At 46.5% G+C, this 13387-nt stretch overlaps 1 protein-coding gene across 2 annotated transcripts in view; it reads right to left on the bottom strand.

Moving 5' to 3' along the window:
- The window catches only part of ALKBH8 (alkB homolog 8, tRNA methyltransferase), a 45203-nt gene that overhangs the window by 30754 nt on the left and 1062 nt on the right, over positions 1-13387 (bottom strand). For both annotated transcript variants that reach the window (XM_068266863.1, XM_068266864.1), the window contains exons 2-4: positions 9449-9598; positions 4302-4542; positions 2213-2335 (exon numbers count right to left, since the gene is read on the bottom strand). In XM_068266863.1, the coding sequence (XP_068122964.1) occupies positions 2213-2335; positions 4302-4542; positions 9449-9598 (514 nt within the window). The remainder of the gene's footprint in view (positions 1-2212; positions 2336-4301; positions 4543-9448; positions 9599-13387) is intronic.

Here is a 13387-nt window from a genome sequence, read left to right as displayed (position 1 = left end):
TTACGGTTACACTGCGGCTATAATGTGACTTGCTAAGTCCGTTGGGATGCGATCAACCAACAAATGTCTGACGATCACACAGCTATAGTGTGAAAGGTGCTTTTATTGTAAATAACAACTTGACTGATGATCTTCTGGCCTCTGAATTGTGGCTTGGCTTTGATGATCTTCTGGCTTCTAACCTATGACTTGGTTGATGACAATCCACTGGTTTCTGACTTATGGAGAACCCGAGCCCGACATAAAATAAAAAAGAAGCATACTACCTGATCCAGGAGGGTGGCCAGAACTGGTAGTGTTCATTGTAGTCTCTTCCCGCCGCTCCTAAATCCTGCAATCATTTACTTTCATTTTTGTGACCTTTGGGGTCACAACGCTGCAGAAGCAGCTCTATGCTCTCCTCCGTGAGCACAGAACGGAGATTGGCATGAAGGAGGCAGGGGGGGGAGGCAGGAAGCCAGTGAGAGGTTCTTAGAGATGGAGGAAGGAGTGTTATGCAAGAGGTCCTCTCCTGCAATGGAAGCCTCCACCCCATTACTCTGCCGACAAGCTCCTTGTCGCCAGATGGGGGGCTAGCGCGGCACAGGGGGGGCTGGCAGCGGCTCGGAGGGCACAGAAAGGCATGTCCTTTAGATGGGAACAAGCCTCTGTGTCCCTTTTTTATATTAAAAACTGCCTCGGGTACACTTTAAGGCATGACTTTTGACGATCCTCTGGTTTCTGACCCCTGGTTGGACTTGTTGACTATTGACCTGGCTTCTATACCTCTTACCTCAGTTAAACCATGTGGTTGAGTTCCACTATGTTTAATGTCACTGCCAATGTGGAACCACACAGCCACTGAAATACAAACCATGTTTTTGGGGTGGCCCCAGCAACTGTGCTTAGCCAGCCTCACCTGAGCAGGCCTCATCCTGACAATGTTTCACCAAACAAGCTAAAGTACGCTAAATGAGAACTCTCACAAAAAACTGAGAGAAGGTTACTCAAAGGGACACAGATAGCAACCTGACAAAAGGTCTCAACCCTTTTCTAGCCAATGCAAAATGTCTAAGGCTAGGTTCACAGTGGGACGTTGAGTTGTGCTCCGTCTAACAGGAACACAATGCAACGGAACAAAAAAGTTGCACCGCACCTTAACACTGTTACATTGTATAAAGTGAATTACAGTGAAGCATACGGACAATGAACAGTATGCTTCACTGTACTTGTTAACGTGTGCATTTAACAGTAACTCACTGCAGCAGTGTGTAACCATAACGCAACACTTAACACCGCAATGCTAACGTTGCACTGTGAACTTCGCATAGACTTAACATTGCAGTGCATCTTTCAGTGTTGCAATGCAAGATCCCACTTTGAATCTAGCCATAGGGCCAATGCCCTTTTGAGAGCTTTTAGCTACACTTTAGAATCGCCGCATCCCGCGGGTGACCATATTTTTCGGACTATAAGACGCTCCTGACCATAAGACGCAGGTTTAGAGGTCTAAAACCAGGGGGGGAAAAATATACTAAACCTGGTGCATCCATGGTAAAAAAGGCATGTAGTGGATTATGCCCCCTTTGTACCTCATGCCTCCCTGTACCTTTTGTGACTCCCTGTGTCCTCTCCTGTCCCCCTGTATCCCAAAGTGTCTGCCTGTGTCCTCCTCTATGCCCCTTTATGTCCCCCTGTGTCCTCCTCGTGTCCTCCTCTGTTCCCCTTTGTGTCCTCCTCTGCATGGGCACAGTACAGGGAGTCCCAGACATTGCGGCGGGTTGGAGGTTCGTATTGGCAGGCATTCGTAAGTCAAGAACTCCCTGAATTTGGACTATGAGACGTAGTGACTTTTTTCCCCACTTTCTGGGGGAAAAAGTGAGTCTTATAGTTCAAAAAATACAGTAATCCAAAAGCAATTGGAGGAAGAGTGAATGCAGAGGAGCCCACAGGAGCAATTGCGGTTTGGCGAATAGCAATCGTGGGTCTTGCGCGATGATTGGAACGATTTAATAGAGGATAGAAAGGGCCAAAAACCGCTTTCCTCTAAATCAGTCGAATTTAAGGTGCAAAATTACTCTCAGCGTTTTGAGATAAATGTTGCAATCGCAAGTGGCAGACTAAATGTTTGATTTTCCAGGTAGGCACAGCAAGCAATATTACATCAAGGCTGTTCTAGCAGCAGGTGAGCAGGTGAACATTTCTGTCACATCTGAGCTGTAGAATTACTTACTGCAATTATCCGTCTCCCAGTGAATGCTTTCCAGCAGTGTCTGTTCTTCTTCTGGAGAAACAAAGTCCTCTGCAATGACCAGTCCGGGGGGTAACGGTGGGGGCGACGCATCTTCTAATTTTACTGCAAACCAAAACAAGCACACAGTGTTTTACATTCAAGAATGATGTAAATCCTCCTCAGAACATGAATAATACCTATTTTTTTGTAATGAATTCTGACAAAGGATGTCTTATTATTTCATATATCTTTGCGTATCTGATCATCTGTGCATTGTTTAAAATGAAATAAATATGGTGGTCTCCGAATCCCCATCACCTACAGGGTCCCTTTAACCGGTGGGCATAACCGCAGCGGCAGCCCCAGGTCCGCCTAATGCCGTCAAGTCTTGGAGCTGCAGTTTACCAGGGAATATGCATGCTGCGCTCCATCATCAGCCACAACCGCGGCTAGCAGACTGTTTAGAGCTGAAAGGGGAAAGTATTGGCCCTTGTTTACATTTGTACAGCGCTGCTATGTCCTGCAGCGCTGTATGAGGGACACTCGGCTGTCCCTCAGAGCGGCTCTGATTGTGTGTCCTCTTATAGGCTGATGCCTATGACAGGGGGGAATGAGTGCCGATCGTTATCCTATGACGATTTAGGATGGCACAGGTGGGTGGGAGGAAGGAGGGAGGGAAAAGCCTCCCTTTTTTTTGTTTTATAAAAAACCCCACAGGATCGCAGCAGCGATCATAGTCCTCCAAAAGAGTGTCCTATTAAAGAGAGTCTGAAGCGACTTTAAAAACAGCTTTTTAGCTTATATTCTACATGGGCATGTTTGCTCCAGCTAAAACGCCGCTATCCGGCGGCTGAACCCCCCCAAATCCCCTCCGTGGTGTCCGGGGATCGCTTTCTGTTGAGGCAGGGCTAATGGCTGCAGCCCTGCCTCTCAGCGCGTCTATCAGCGCTGATCGCTGCCTCTCCCCGCCCCTCTCAGTCTTCCTTCACTGAGAGGGGCGGGGGAGAGGCGGAGATCCGCCGCTGATAGACGCGCATGGAGGCAGAGCTACAGCCATTAGCTCTGCCTACATGAGCAGCAAAATCTACGACCAAGTTGGTTGTGGATTTTGCAAGGGGGGATTTGGGGGGTAAAGACCCCTCGTTCAGCCACGGGATAGCGGCGTTTTAGCAGGGGCAAACATGCCCATGTAGAATATAAGCTAAAAAGCTGTTTTTAAAGTCATTTCACAGTCTCTTTAAGGACAATAAAAGGAGGAAAAATCCATTTGTGTGCTGAGTTACAGGGCTGTGCAGCACGCTCACAAAGCTGGACAGCCCTCTATTGTGAAAAATGACCTGGTCACTGAGGGGGGGGGGGGAGGAGGGGAGGGGTAATCTCCAAAACAAGTAGGCGAGACAGCACTCAAATGCTACAGGGGTCAGGCGTGCAGCGGATCCACCCGTGTACCAACCGGGTTAGTAATCAGCACAGCTCTTTTACCAAAATAATTGATAGCCACTATACAGCTTTTTACATGTATGTTTTGTAAGATCTAATGAAGCATGGGGAGGGAGGCAACAGTGGTCATGGGGCTGGAGGAAGCCCCTGGTAAGTATCAATTCTATTACCCCCCTCGCCTCAGGTTCTCTTTAGGTGTTATCCAAATCATTCCCCAATACTACCAAGGTAAATGCCACAAAAACACTATCATCGGGATGCTGGTGTTTATAAAGTGATTGTTCAGCTGTGACAGCAAATGTCGGGCAGACACTGGGTAAATATCTATGTGAAAAAGGCTTAAAGGGAACCTAAACTGAGAAGGATGTGGATTTTTCCTTTTAAAATTAATACCAGTTGCCTGACTCTCCTGCTGATCCTGTGTCTCTAATACTTTCAGCCACAGCCGCTCAACAAGCATGCAGATCAGGTGCTCTGACTGAAGTCACTCTGGATTAGCTGCATGCTTGTTTCAGGTGTGTGATTCAGCCACTACTGCAGCCAAAGAAATCAGCAGGACTGCCAGGCAACTGGTATTGTTTAAAAGGAAACAACCATATCCCTCTCAGTTTAGGTTCCCTTTAAAGTGAAGAGCAGAAGATGGGAATACCTTTATCAACAAAGCTCAAGTAGAGAGTGACCTTCTGTCCGCAGTCTTCTGAAGGGAGCTCTTCTCCACTGACTGATGAATACGCATCAGAGGCCATCTCACTGGATGAATAGGTGACAAATGAATAGGGCTTGTTTGGGGGCATTATTAGAGATTCTACACATCCATATTTCTGCAGGACATCCAGAAGCTGCTGTCTGCTCACACCGTTCCCCAGACCGCCATTCGCTACAACCAGACTCTGCAGGTAAGGAGAAGAGATAAAGACTTTCATTAAAGGCATATCTACATAACTAAAGCGTCATACACACCCGGCTGAGGCAGCCTCAGGGCCATCTCAGACAAGAAACTTGCATGTGCGTAGGTGTCCCCAAGGTCACTTAAAGCAGACCTGAACTCAGAATTTCCTCCCTGCTCTATAAGATACACAAAAGCATAATAACCTTTACAGTAAAACATTTCTTTGCTACAGCTGACACAAATTCTGCAATAAATCTACAGCGTGTCTACTTCCTGCTTTCATGGAAGCCGACATATTGTTAACATCCTGTGTTTACCAATTAGCAGCTTTGCCATGGCAGGCAGCTGAAACAGCTGAAGGATCAAATTACAGCTAAATCACAGATGAGGGGGAGTCAGACAGGCTAAACTCTCTAAATACACACAGGGTGCATTTCTATGTTTTATTTCTGTCCTGTGCAAGAGTTCAGGTCCATTTAAAAGATTTGCATACCAGATGCTACAGCAATGGCACTAGTTCCACCCCTTAAACCCCCCCCCCCCCCCCCACCATCGCAATCTGTTCCGTCATGCACCACACTGTTGTTCGGCTTGGTTCATACGTAAATCTGTACATTTCCCATCCAGTCCAGTCCTCTCCTGTCAGTTTTGAATCCGTTTTCTATCAGTTTTAGTTTGTGCTCCCACTTGTGCTGGAGAACAGACATTTTTTGTCAGTTCTCTGCTCATTGCTAAACAGACAGTGAGCGGCTCCTATTTTATAAATAGGTACTGTTCACACTTGTCACTCTGCAATGGATCCGTGGGATCCGTTGCGGTAAGCAGACTCCCCACTTGTCACTCTGCAATGGATCCGTGGGATCCGTTGCGGTAAGCAGACTCCCCACTTGTCACTCTGCAATGGATCTGTGGGATCCATTGCGGTAAGCAGACTGCACTTTTGTGCAGTCTGCGATTATCACGGGCAGGCGGAAGCATTCCCCCATATAGCCTATAGAGGTAATGCATCTGCCCAGGGCTACAGCCAGACCACGGCGGACCATCAGAGCAGACTCTACACTGTCCCCTAGTGCTGGCCGCACGTGATCCGGCACAAGTGGGAATAGAACCTAACCTGACTGCAATGGAACTGTACACCTTTTATGTGTGAACACACCCATGAAAAACTGATAGAAAACTGACAGGATAGGACTGGACTGCACCGGAAATGTACACCTTTTATGTGTGAACCAAGCCAGAGAAACTGACAGGACCGGACCAGAATTGTGCAGATTTATGTGTGAATGCATCCGTAGAAAAACATGCAAAACTGAAGCCAACTGTCAAAACTGACAGGACAGGACTGGACTTACAGTGGAGGAAATAATTATTTGACCCCCTCACTGATTTTGTAAGTTTGTCCAATGACAAAGAAATGAAAAGTCTCAGAACAGTATCATTTCAATGGTAGGTTTATTTTAACAGTGGCAGATAGCACATCAAAAGGAAAATCGAAAAAATAACCTTAAATAAAATATAGCAACTGATTTGCATTTCATTGAGTGAAATAAGTTTTTGAACCCTCTAACAATAAAAGACTTAAAGTGAATGTTTACCGGTAAAAAAAAGAAAAAGTCAGATACTTACCTAAGGAGAGGGAAGGCTCGGTCCTAATGAGCCTTCCCTCTCCTCTCCCGGTGCCCGGTCCCGCGCAGCATCCCCCGTGGCAGTATTCGACCAGTTCGGTCAAATACTGCCACTTCCGCATGCCGAAGGGAGCTTTCGGAAGCCTTCGGGAGCACTCGGGCTCCCGATGACGCGGCCGCTCCATACTACGCATGCGCGAGCGCCCTCTATGACGCGCTCGCGCGTACGTAGTATGGAGCGGCCCGTCTTCGGAAGCCCGAGTGCTCCCGAAGACCTCCGAAGTCCCTGCGGCGGCGGACGCGAACGGGGGAGCCAGCGCAGCACCGAGGGCACTGGGAGAGGAGAGGGAAGGCTCATTAGGACCGAGCCTTCCCTCTCCTTAGGTGAGTATATGACTTTTTCTTTTTTTTACCGGTACCCATTGGCTTTAATACTTAGTGGAAAAACCCTTGTTTGCAAGCACAGAGGTCAAACGTTTCTTGTAATTGATGACCAAGTTTGCACACATTTTAGGAGGAATGTTGGTCCACTCCTCTTTGCAGATCATCTCTAAATCCCTAAGGTTTCGAGGCTGTCTCTGTGCAACTCTGAGCTTGAGCTCCCTCCATAGGTTTTCTATTGGATTAAGGTCCGGAGACTGACTAGGCCACTCCATGACCTTAATGTGCTTCTTCTTGAGCCACTCCTTTGTTGCTTTTGCTGTATGTTTTGGGTCATTGTCGTGCTGGAACACCAATCCACGACCCATTTTTAGTTTCCTGAAAGAGGGAAGGAGGTTGTCGTTCAGGATTTCACAATACATGGCTCCGTCCATTTTCCCGTTAATGCGATTAAGTTGTCCTGTGCCCTTAGCAGAAAAACACCCACAAAGCAAAATGTTTCCACCCCCATGCTTGACGGTGGGGACGGTGTTTTGGGGGTCATAGGCAGCATTTTTCTTCCTCCAAACACAGCGAGTTGAGTTAATGCCAAAGAGCTCTATTTTGGTCTCATCAGACCACAGCACCTTGTCCCAGTCACTCACAAAATCATTCAGGTGTTCATTGGCAAACTTCAGACGGGCCTGCACATGTGCCTTCTTGAGCAGGGGGACCTTGCGAGCCCTGCAGGATTTTAATCCATTGCGGTGTAATGTGTTTCCAATGGTTTTCTTGGTGACTGTGGTCCCTGCTAATTTGAGGTCATTCACTAACTCCTCCCGTGTAGTTCTAGGATGCTTTTTCACCTTTCTCAGAACCATTGACACCCCACGAGGTGAGATCTTGCGTGTAGCCCCAGAGCGAGGTCGATTGATGGTCATTTTGTGCGCCTTCCATTTTCGAACAATCGCACCAACAGTTGTCACCTTCTCTCCCAGCTTCTTGCTAATGGTTTTGTAGCCCATTCCAGCCTTGTGCAGGTCTACAATTTTGTCTCTGACATCCTTGGACAGCTCTTTGGTCTTTACCATGTTGGAGAGTTTGGAGTCTGCTTGATTGATTGATTCTGTGGACAGGTGTCTTTTATACAGGTGACTAGTTAAGACAGGTGTCCTTAATGAGGGTGAATAATTGAGTAGAAGTGTCTAACCACTCTGTGGGAGCCAGAACTCTTAATGGTTGGTAGGGGTTCAAAAACTTATTTCACTCAATGAAATGCAAATCAGTTGCTATCTTTTATTTAAGGTTATTTTTTCGATTTTCCTTTTGATGTGCTATCTGCCACTGTTAAAATAAACCTACCATTGAAATGATACTGTTCTGAGACTTTTCATTTCTTTGTCATTGGACAAACTTACAAAATCAGTGAGGGGTCAAATAATTATTTCCTCCACTGTATGTGTGAGCCAAGCCTTCCTCCATCCCTCCCCATAGTAACAACAGAACCCATACTGTGACTACAGCCAAATGACACATCTGTATGGGTTTCAAGCAGGCCCAGTTCAAATGCTCTTGTCCACAGCCACGGACAGTTCTAGATGATTGGGATCCAGTGAAAAAAAAAAATAAAAGATGGGTGAATGGGAGACCCTGGAACTACTCAGATATCTACATGGAAGTTTAAAGCACAAAAAGGGCATTTATATATTACTTTTTTCACAGGTGTGTTTTAATTTACAAAAGTTTTGCCTGGTGTCATGTGCTTTAAAGGGAACCCGAGGTGAGAGGGATATGGAGGCTGACATGTTTATGTAGATTGCCTGGCTAGAGATGTAGATTGCCTGGCTGTCCTGCTGATCCTCTGCCTCTTAAGGTGCGTACACACATGCGACTATAGTCGTTTGTAACGATCGTTCCCCGATCTTTACCAACGACGATCGTTACAAAAAACGAACCACCGACTATTAAGGCAAACGACGAACGAGCCAAATCGCTACAAAAGAAAGTTCTGTCTCGGCGGATTTTAACCAACGACGATCGTTTACAAAAGTAGTACATCGTTGGAAACGATCGTTCGTACTAGGCTTGACATGCGCATTTCACTATTTCTTCGTGAAACTTCTCATTTTTATGCGCAGGCGCAATAGTTGCTTTTTTGATGTAACGTTCGTTCTAACGATCAGATCGTTACACACCTTTTAAAACTAACTTTACTTAGGTCGTTCTTTCATCAATTAAAAGTTCGTTCGTCGTTCTCAACAAACGATCGTTGTCGCATGTGTGTACGTAGCATAACACTTTAAATCATAGACCCTGAACAAGCATGCAGCAGATCAGATGTCTATGCCAACTCTGACAAGATTAGCTGCATGCTTGTTCCAGGTGTGTGATTCATGCACTACTGACCAGAAAGATCAGCTGGGCTGCCAGGCAACCAATATTGTTAAAAAGGAAATAAATATGGCAGCTTTTCATAGGTCTCCCATCTCAGGTTCCTTTTAGAGGAACATGTACAGATGCCTGCAACACACCAAATGACCATAAAATCCAGAAATCTTTATTGGTACATCCAAAAGACAGGCTGGTAGCAGATTTTTGGATTTTTATCTTCTGTTGCGTATGTCCTGTTGCGGGCATTTGTACATTTTACCCCCCTGCGAGGATTGCCTGGCACTGCTGATATGTGAGGGGGTTTGAAGCTGTCTGCCTGTTGTTTCTATGCTTTAAAGAAAACCTGAAATGAATACATTATGGCATCTCCATATTTATTTGCTTTTAAAAATGCCAACTATCTGGCTATCATGCTGTTTTGTTTTTGGTCGATAGACACTTGACTCATCTAAAACAAGACTTGTTCTGGGCCAGATTTAGAAAGTACTAGTCCCAGAGGAACACTATTACCAACAGACTGAAAAACGCTACCTTGGATGGACGGGAGACGGTCTCGATGCCTTCATGTCTCAGGAGAATATTTTTGGCTTTCAGTTGTTTTCTTATTTGTTTCTTCTCTTCTTTATTTAGCTTTTGTCTTGTATTACTGACGTTCTCCAATATGTGTGCTGGTGGAGGAAGCTATTAAAACGGAACAGGAAAGATGCATTGTCAAAGCATAGCAGTTACAGGAATAATAACCATGTTTTCAGATTACCCTCATTACAGACAGGGGTCACATGGGAATCTGCCCCTTGGCTTATGGTGGAAGGGGGATCTGTATGCTACTGAATCTGTCCACCAAGTGTTTTTTTCATTTTCTTCCACCAGCAGTAAAATGCCAGCTCCAACTAGATCAATCTCTTGTCTGAACTGGCTACTAGTGATGGGTCGTTCGCGAACGAGCCGGCTCTAAGAGCCGGCTCTTTGCTGCGAACGACAAGAGCCGGCTCTCAGTTTTAAAAGAGCCGATGCCTCAGCCGCCCCACACAGCTCTGATTTGCTGTGTAATAAAGGGTGCTGAGGCATGCTGGGAGATGTAGTCCTCTTCTTGCAGCTTGTAGGAGTGTATGGGGCGGAGCAGAGCAGTAGCAGGAGGGATTGCCCCAGTCAGAGAAGCAGTCTGGAGTTGTCATGGAGACGGGGGCGGGGCTTTTACTCTGATTCTGAGTGGTGTCCAGTAATATTTAATGGAGAGCCGATTGAGAGCCGTAAGAGCCGGCTCTTAAATGGGAGCCGATTCAGAAGAGCCGATTCTCTGAGAAGAGCCAGAATTCCCATCACTACTGGCTACTTCCACTCCACCCAGGTGATTAAAGAACTGTAGTGAAAATAACTACGTAATTCATAAAATTGCTTTTTTTCAGAATATCAATTTATAAATTATTTAATCAGGGGCCTTTCACACTGGGCCGGTGCGGTACCCCACTATAGGTAAATGAAAGTTTATAGGGACTTTCATACCGACGTGGTACAGCGCGATGCGACGGGAATTACGTTTGACGCATCCCCGACACTCAGACAAATATTTGTTACTGTGCGGTTCTGCAGAAACGGAACCTGCTGTAAGTTTTACGCATGCGCGGAAGTGTATTTTTAGCAATACGTTACCGCACACGTGATCGCTTCAGCCACAGGAAGTGAGCGTCATTTCCTGCTTGGCTGGCTTCCAGACGGGTATTACAAACAAAAATGTTAATTTTAGCTTGGGAGCAGCAAATGTCAACTGCTGTCTACTACAGTCCGATCCTGGAAAAAGAGAAGGCCCTACAGGCTTCAGATGTGTTTGTAAAAAGCCGGATAACTTTATTGTAAAGATCCACAAAAAGCCAAACATCCACAGGATCAAACTGACACAGATCGAGCTCAGTATGTGCCCTTAGTCATAGTTTCCTGGACTGTTAACTATTATCTGGCGTACTCCAGTATTCTGGTGACTTGGTTATGCCCCACCGATAAGCCAGCATGGGAAGGTAAAAAGCCCATCATCATTACCTAATGCATAGTATCAGTTTTCATTCGCAGGAGGGGGCCAACAACAGCAGTAGAGGAGAAAAGAAGTCACATGATCTCTATTCCTTAACATTTTATTTGCATCAAGTCAGGGGTGTTTGTAATATATAAAATCTGAAGTTAGGCATTATTGCAATTCATCTATAACTTTTCACATGACTCTTGCACGTGTCCATTTTTGTTTAGATTTGTTTGTGGCATGCCTTTTGCTAGCATTTATTATCACCCTCATTTGCAATGCAAACTAAAGAAATAAGCAAAAACCATTTCCAGATAACTTCATAGGGAATAGTGCTAGCACAGGTTCATTGGGCATAGTACAGTGTATATTAGTGGCAGTAGAGTAGCATGTAAGAGGAGTTAGGACTCCTCCTTCCCACTAGGGGCAATCTGCAGCATTCCCACGCATGCAAATTTACATGGGGAAACGCAGCCTATTGAAATCAATAGACTGCCGTTAAACTGGCATTGCAGAGTAAAAAAATGTGGACAGCATGCAGCAAAAAAAAAAAAAGGAAAATGCATGCGAATCCCTAAAGCTCAGCTGTGCCGGCATGAAGTCTCAAAGGACCATGTTGAAAACAGTAGAATTGGCCATTAAAGTGAACCTAAACTGAAGGGGGGGGGGGGAAAGAGTTTAACTTACCTGGGGCTTCTACCAGCCCCCTGCAGCCACCCTGTGGCCATGCCGTGACAAAGTAATCCTCTGGTCCCCAGCAGCGACCCTCTGTCACTTGGATGCACAGTCCTGATCCGCACGCCTCCATGTGCTCCCATGGACTGGAGCACTCTGTGTATGCGCAGTACACAAAAAATCTCTACTAAGCATGCACAGAATGCTCCCAGCGACTAAAGCGGGATGGAGGATGCGTGTGGCCACGTCCGCACATGTGCAGTGTGTCGTCAACTCGCTGAGTAGGCTGGTCGGAAGAAGGTTGCTGCGAGGGACTGGGGGAGCAATTAGTGATGGCACAAGCCCAGGGTGTCTGCAGTGGGCTAGTAGAAGACCCCGGTAAGTTAAACTCGTTATTTTCCCTTCAGTTTAGGTTCCCTTTAAAGTGTGTGCACACCTAACAAGTAGTATCACCGGTCGGGGATTGGGAACCAATCCCCTTGGGTGACATCGCCGGGTCGGCCTACACAGATGCCTGTCAGCTATGTAGCTAACAACATGTTCTGGTGCTATGCGGGGTGGGGCAGCGACGGAACGTTGTGTGATGTCACATTGGGTGGATCGCTTGCCCGGTGGCCATCGCTGGTCAAGGGCCTCTGTACTAACCCTCCCCCCCAACTTAAGTCAGGCGTGTGTATGAGCCTTTAATGAGAATAACTGACATAAGAACATAAAGGGAAGCAGAAATTCAACATTTTATTATTATTATTTTTTTCTAATACACAAATTACAAATAATCATAACAGAAATGTAGGCCTTCTGCCTTCAACCATAATGAATAACAGAAAAACTCCATGCTGAAGGAAGCAGAAGGGACCAGTGACAGAAGAGGAGCATGGCACAGGAAGCAGTAATAAGAAGTGACAGAAGAGGAGCATGGCACAGGAAGCAGTAATAAGAAGTGACAGAAGAGCAGCATGGTACAGGAAGCAGTAGGGACCAGTGACAGAAGAGCAGCATGGTACAGGAAGCAGTCGGGGCCAGTGACAGAAGAGCAGCATGGTACAGGAAGCAGTCGGGGTCAGTCACAGCAGAACAGCATGGTACAGGAAGCAGTAGGGACCAGTGACAGAAGAGCAGCATGGTACAGGAAGCAGTAGGGACCAGTGACAGAAGAGCAGCATGGTACAGGAAGCAGTCGGGGCCAGTGACAGAAGAGCAGCATGGTACTGGAAGCAGTAGGGATCAGTGACAAAAGAGGAGCATGATACAGAAAGCAGTAGGGACCAGTCACAGAAGAGCAGCATGGTACAGGAAGCAGTAGAGACCAGTGACAGAAGAGCAGCATGGTACAGGAAGCAGTAGGGATCAGTGACAAAAGAGGAGCATGATACAGAAAGCAGTAGGGACCAGTCACAGAAGAACAGCATGGTACAGGAAGCAGTAGGGATCAGTGACAGAAGAGCAGCATGGTACAGGAAGCAGTAGGGACCAGTGACAGAAGAGCAGCATGGTACAGGAAGCAGTAGGGATCTGTGCCAGAAGAGGAGCATGGTACTGGAAGCAGTAGGGACCAGTGACAGAAGATCAGCATGGTACTGGAACCAGTAGGGACCAGTGACAGAAGATCAGCATGGTACAGGAAGCAGTAGGGATCGGTGCCAGAAGAGGAGCATGGTACTGGAAGCAGTAGGGACCAGTGACAGAAGAGCAGCATGGTACTGGAAGCAGTAGGGACCACTCACAGAAGAGCAGCATGGTACAGAAAGCAGTAGGGACCAGTGACAGAAGAGGAGCATGGTACT

The sequence above is a fragment of the Hyperolius riggenbachi genome, chromosome 2 (assembly GCF_040937935.1).
Source record: "Hyperolius riggenbachi isolate aHypRig1 chromosome 2, aHypRig1.pri, whole genome shotgun sequence".
In the NCBI taxonomy this organism is placed as follows: Eukaryota; Metazoa; Chordata; class Amphibia; order Anura; family Hyperoliidae; genus Hyperolius; species Hyperolius riggenbachi.
This window is presented reverse-complemented; position numbering and strand designations above follow the sequence as displayed.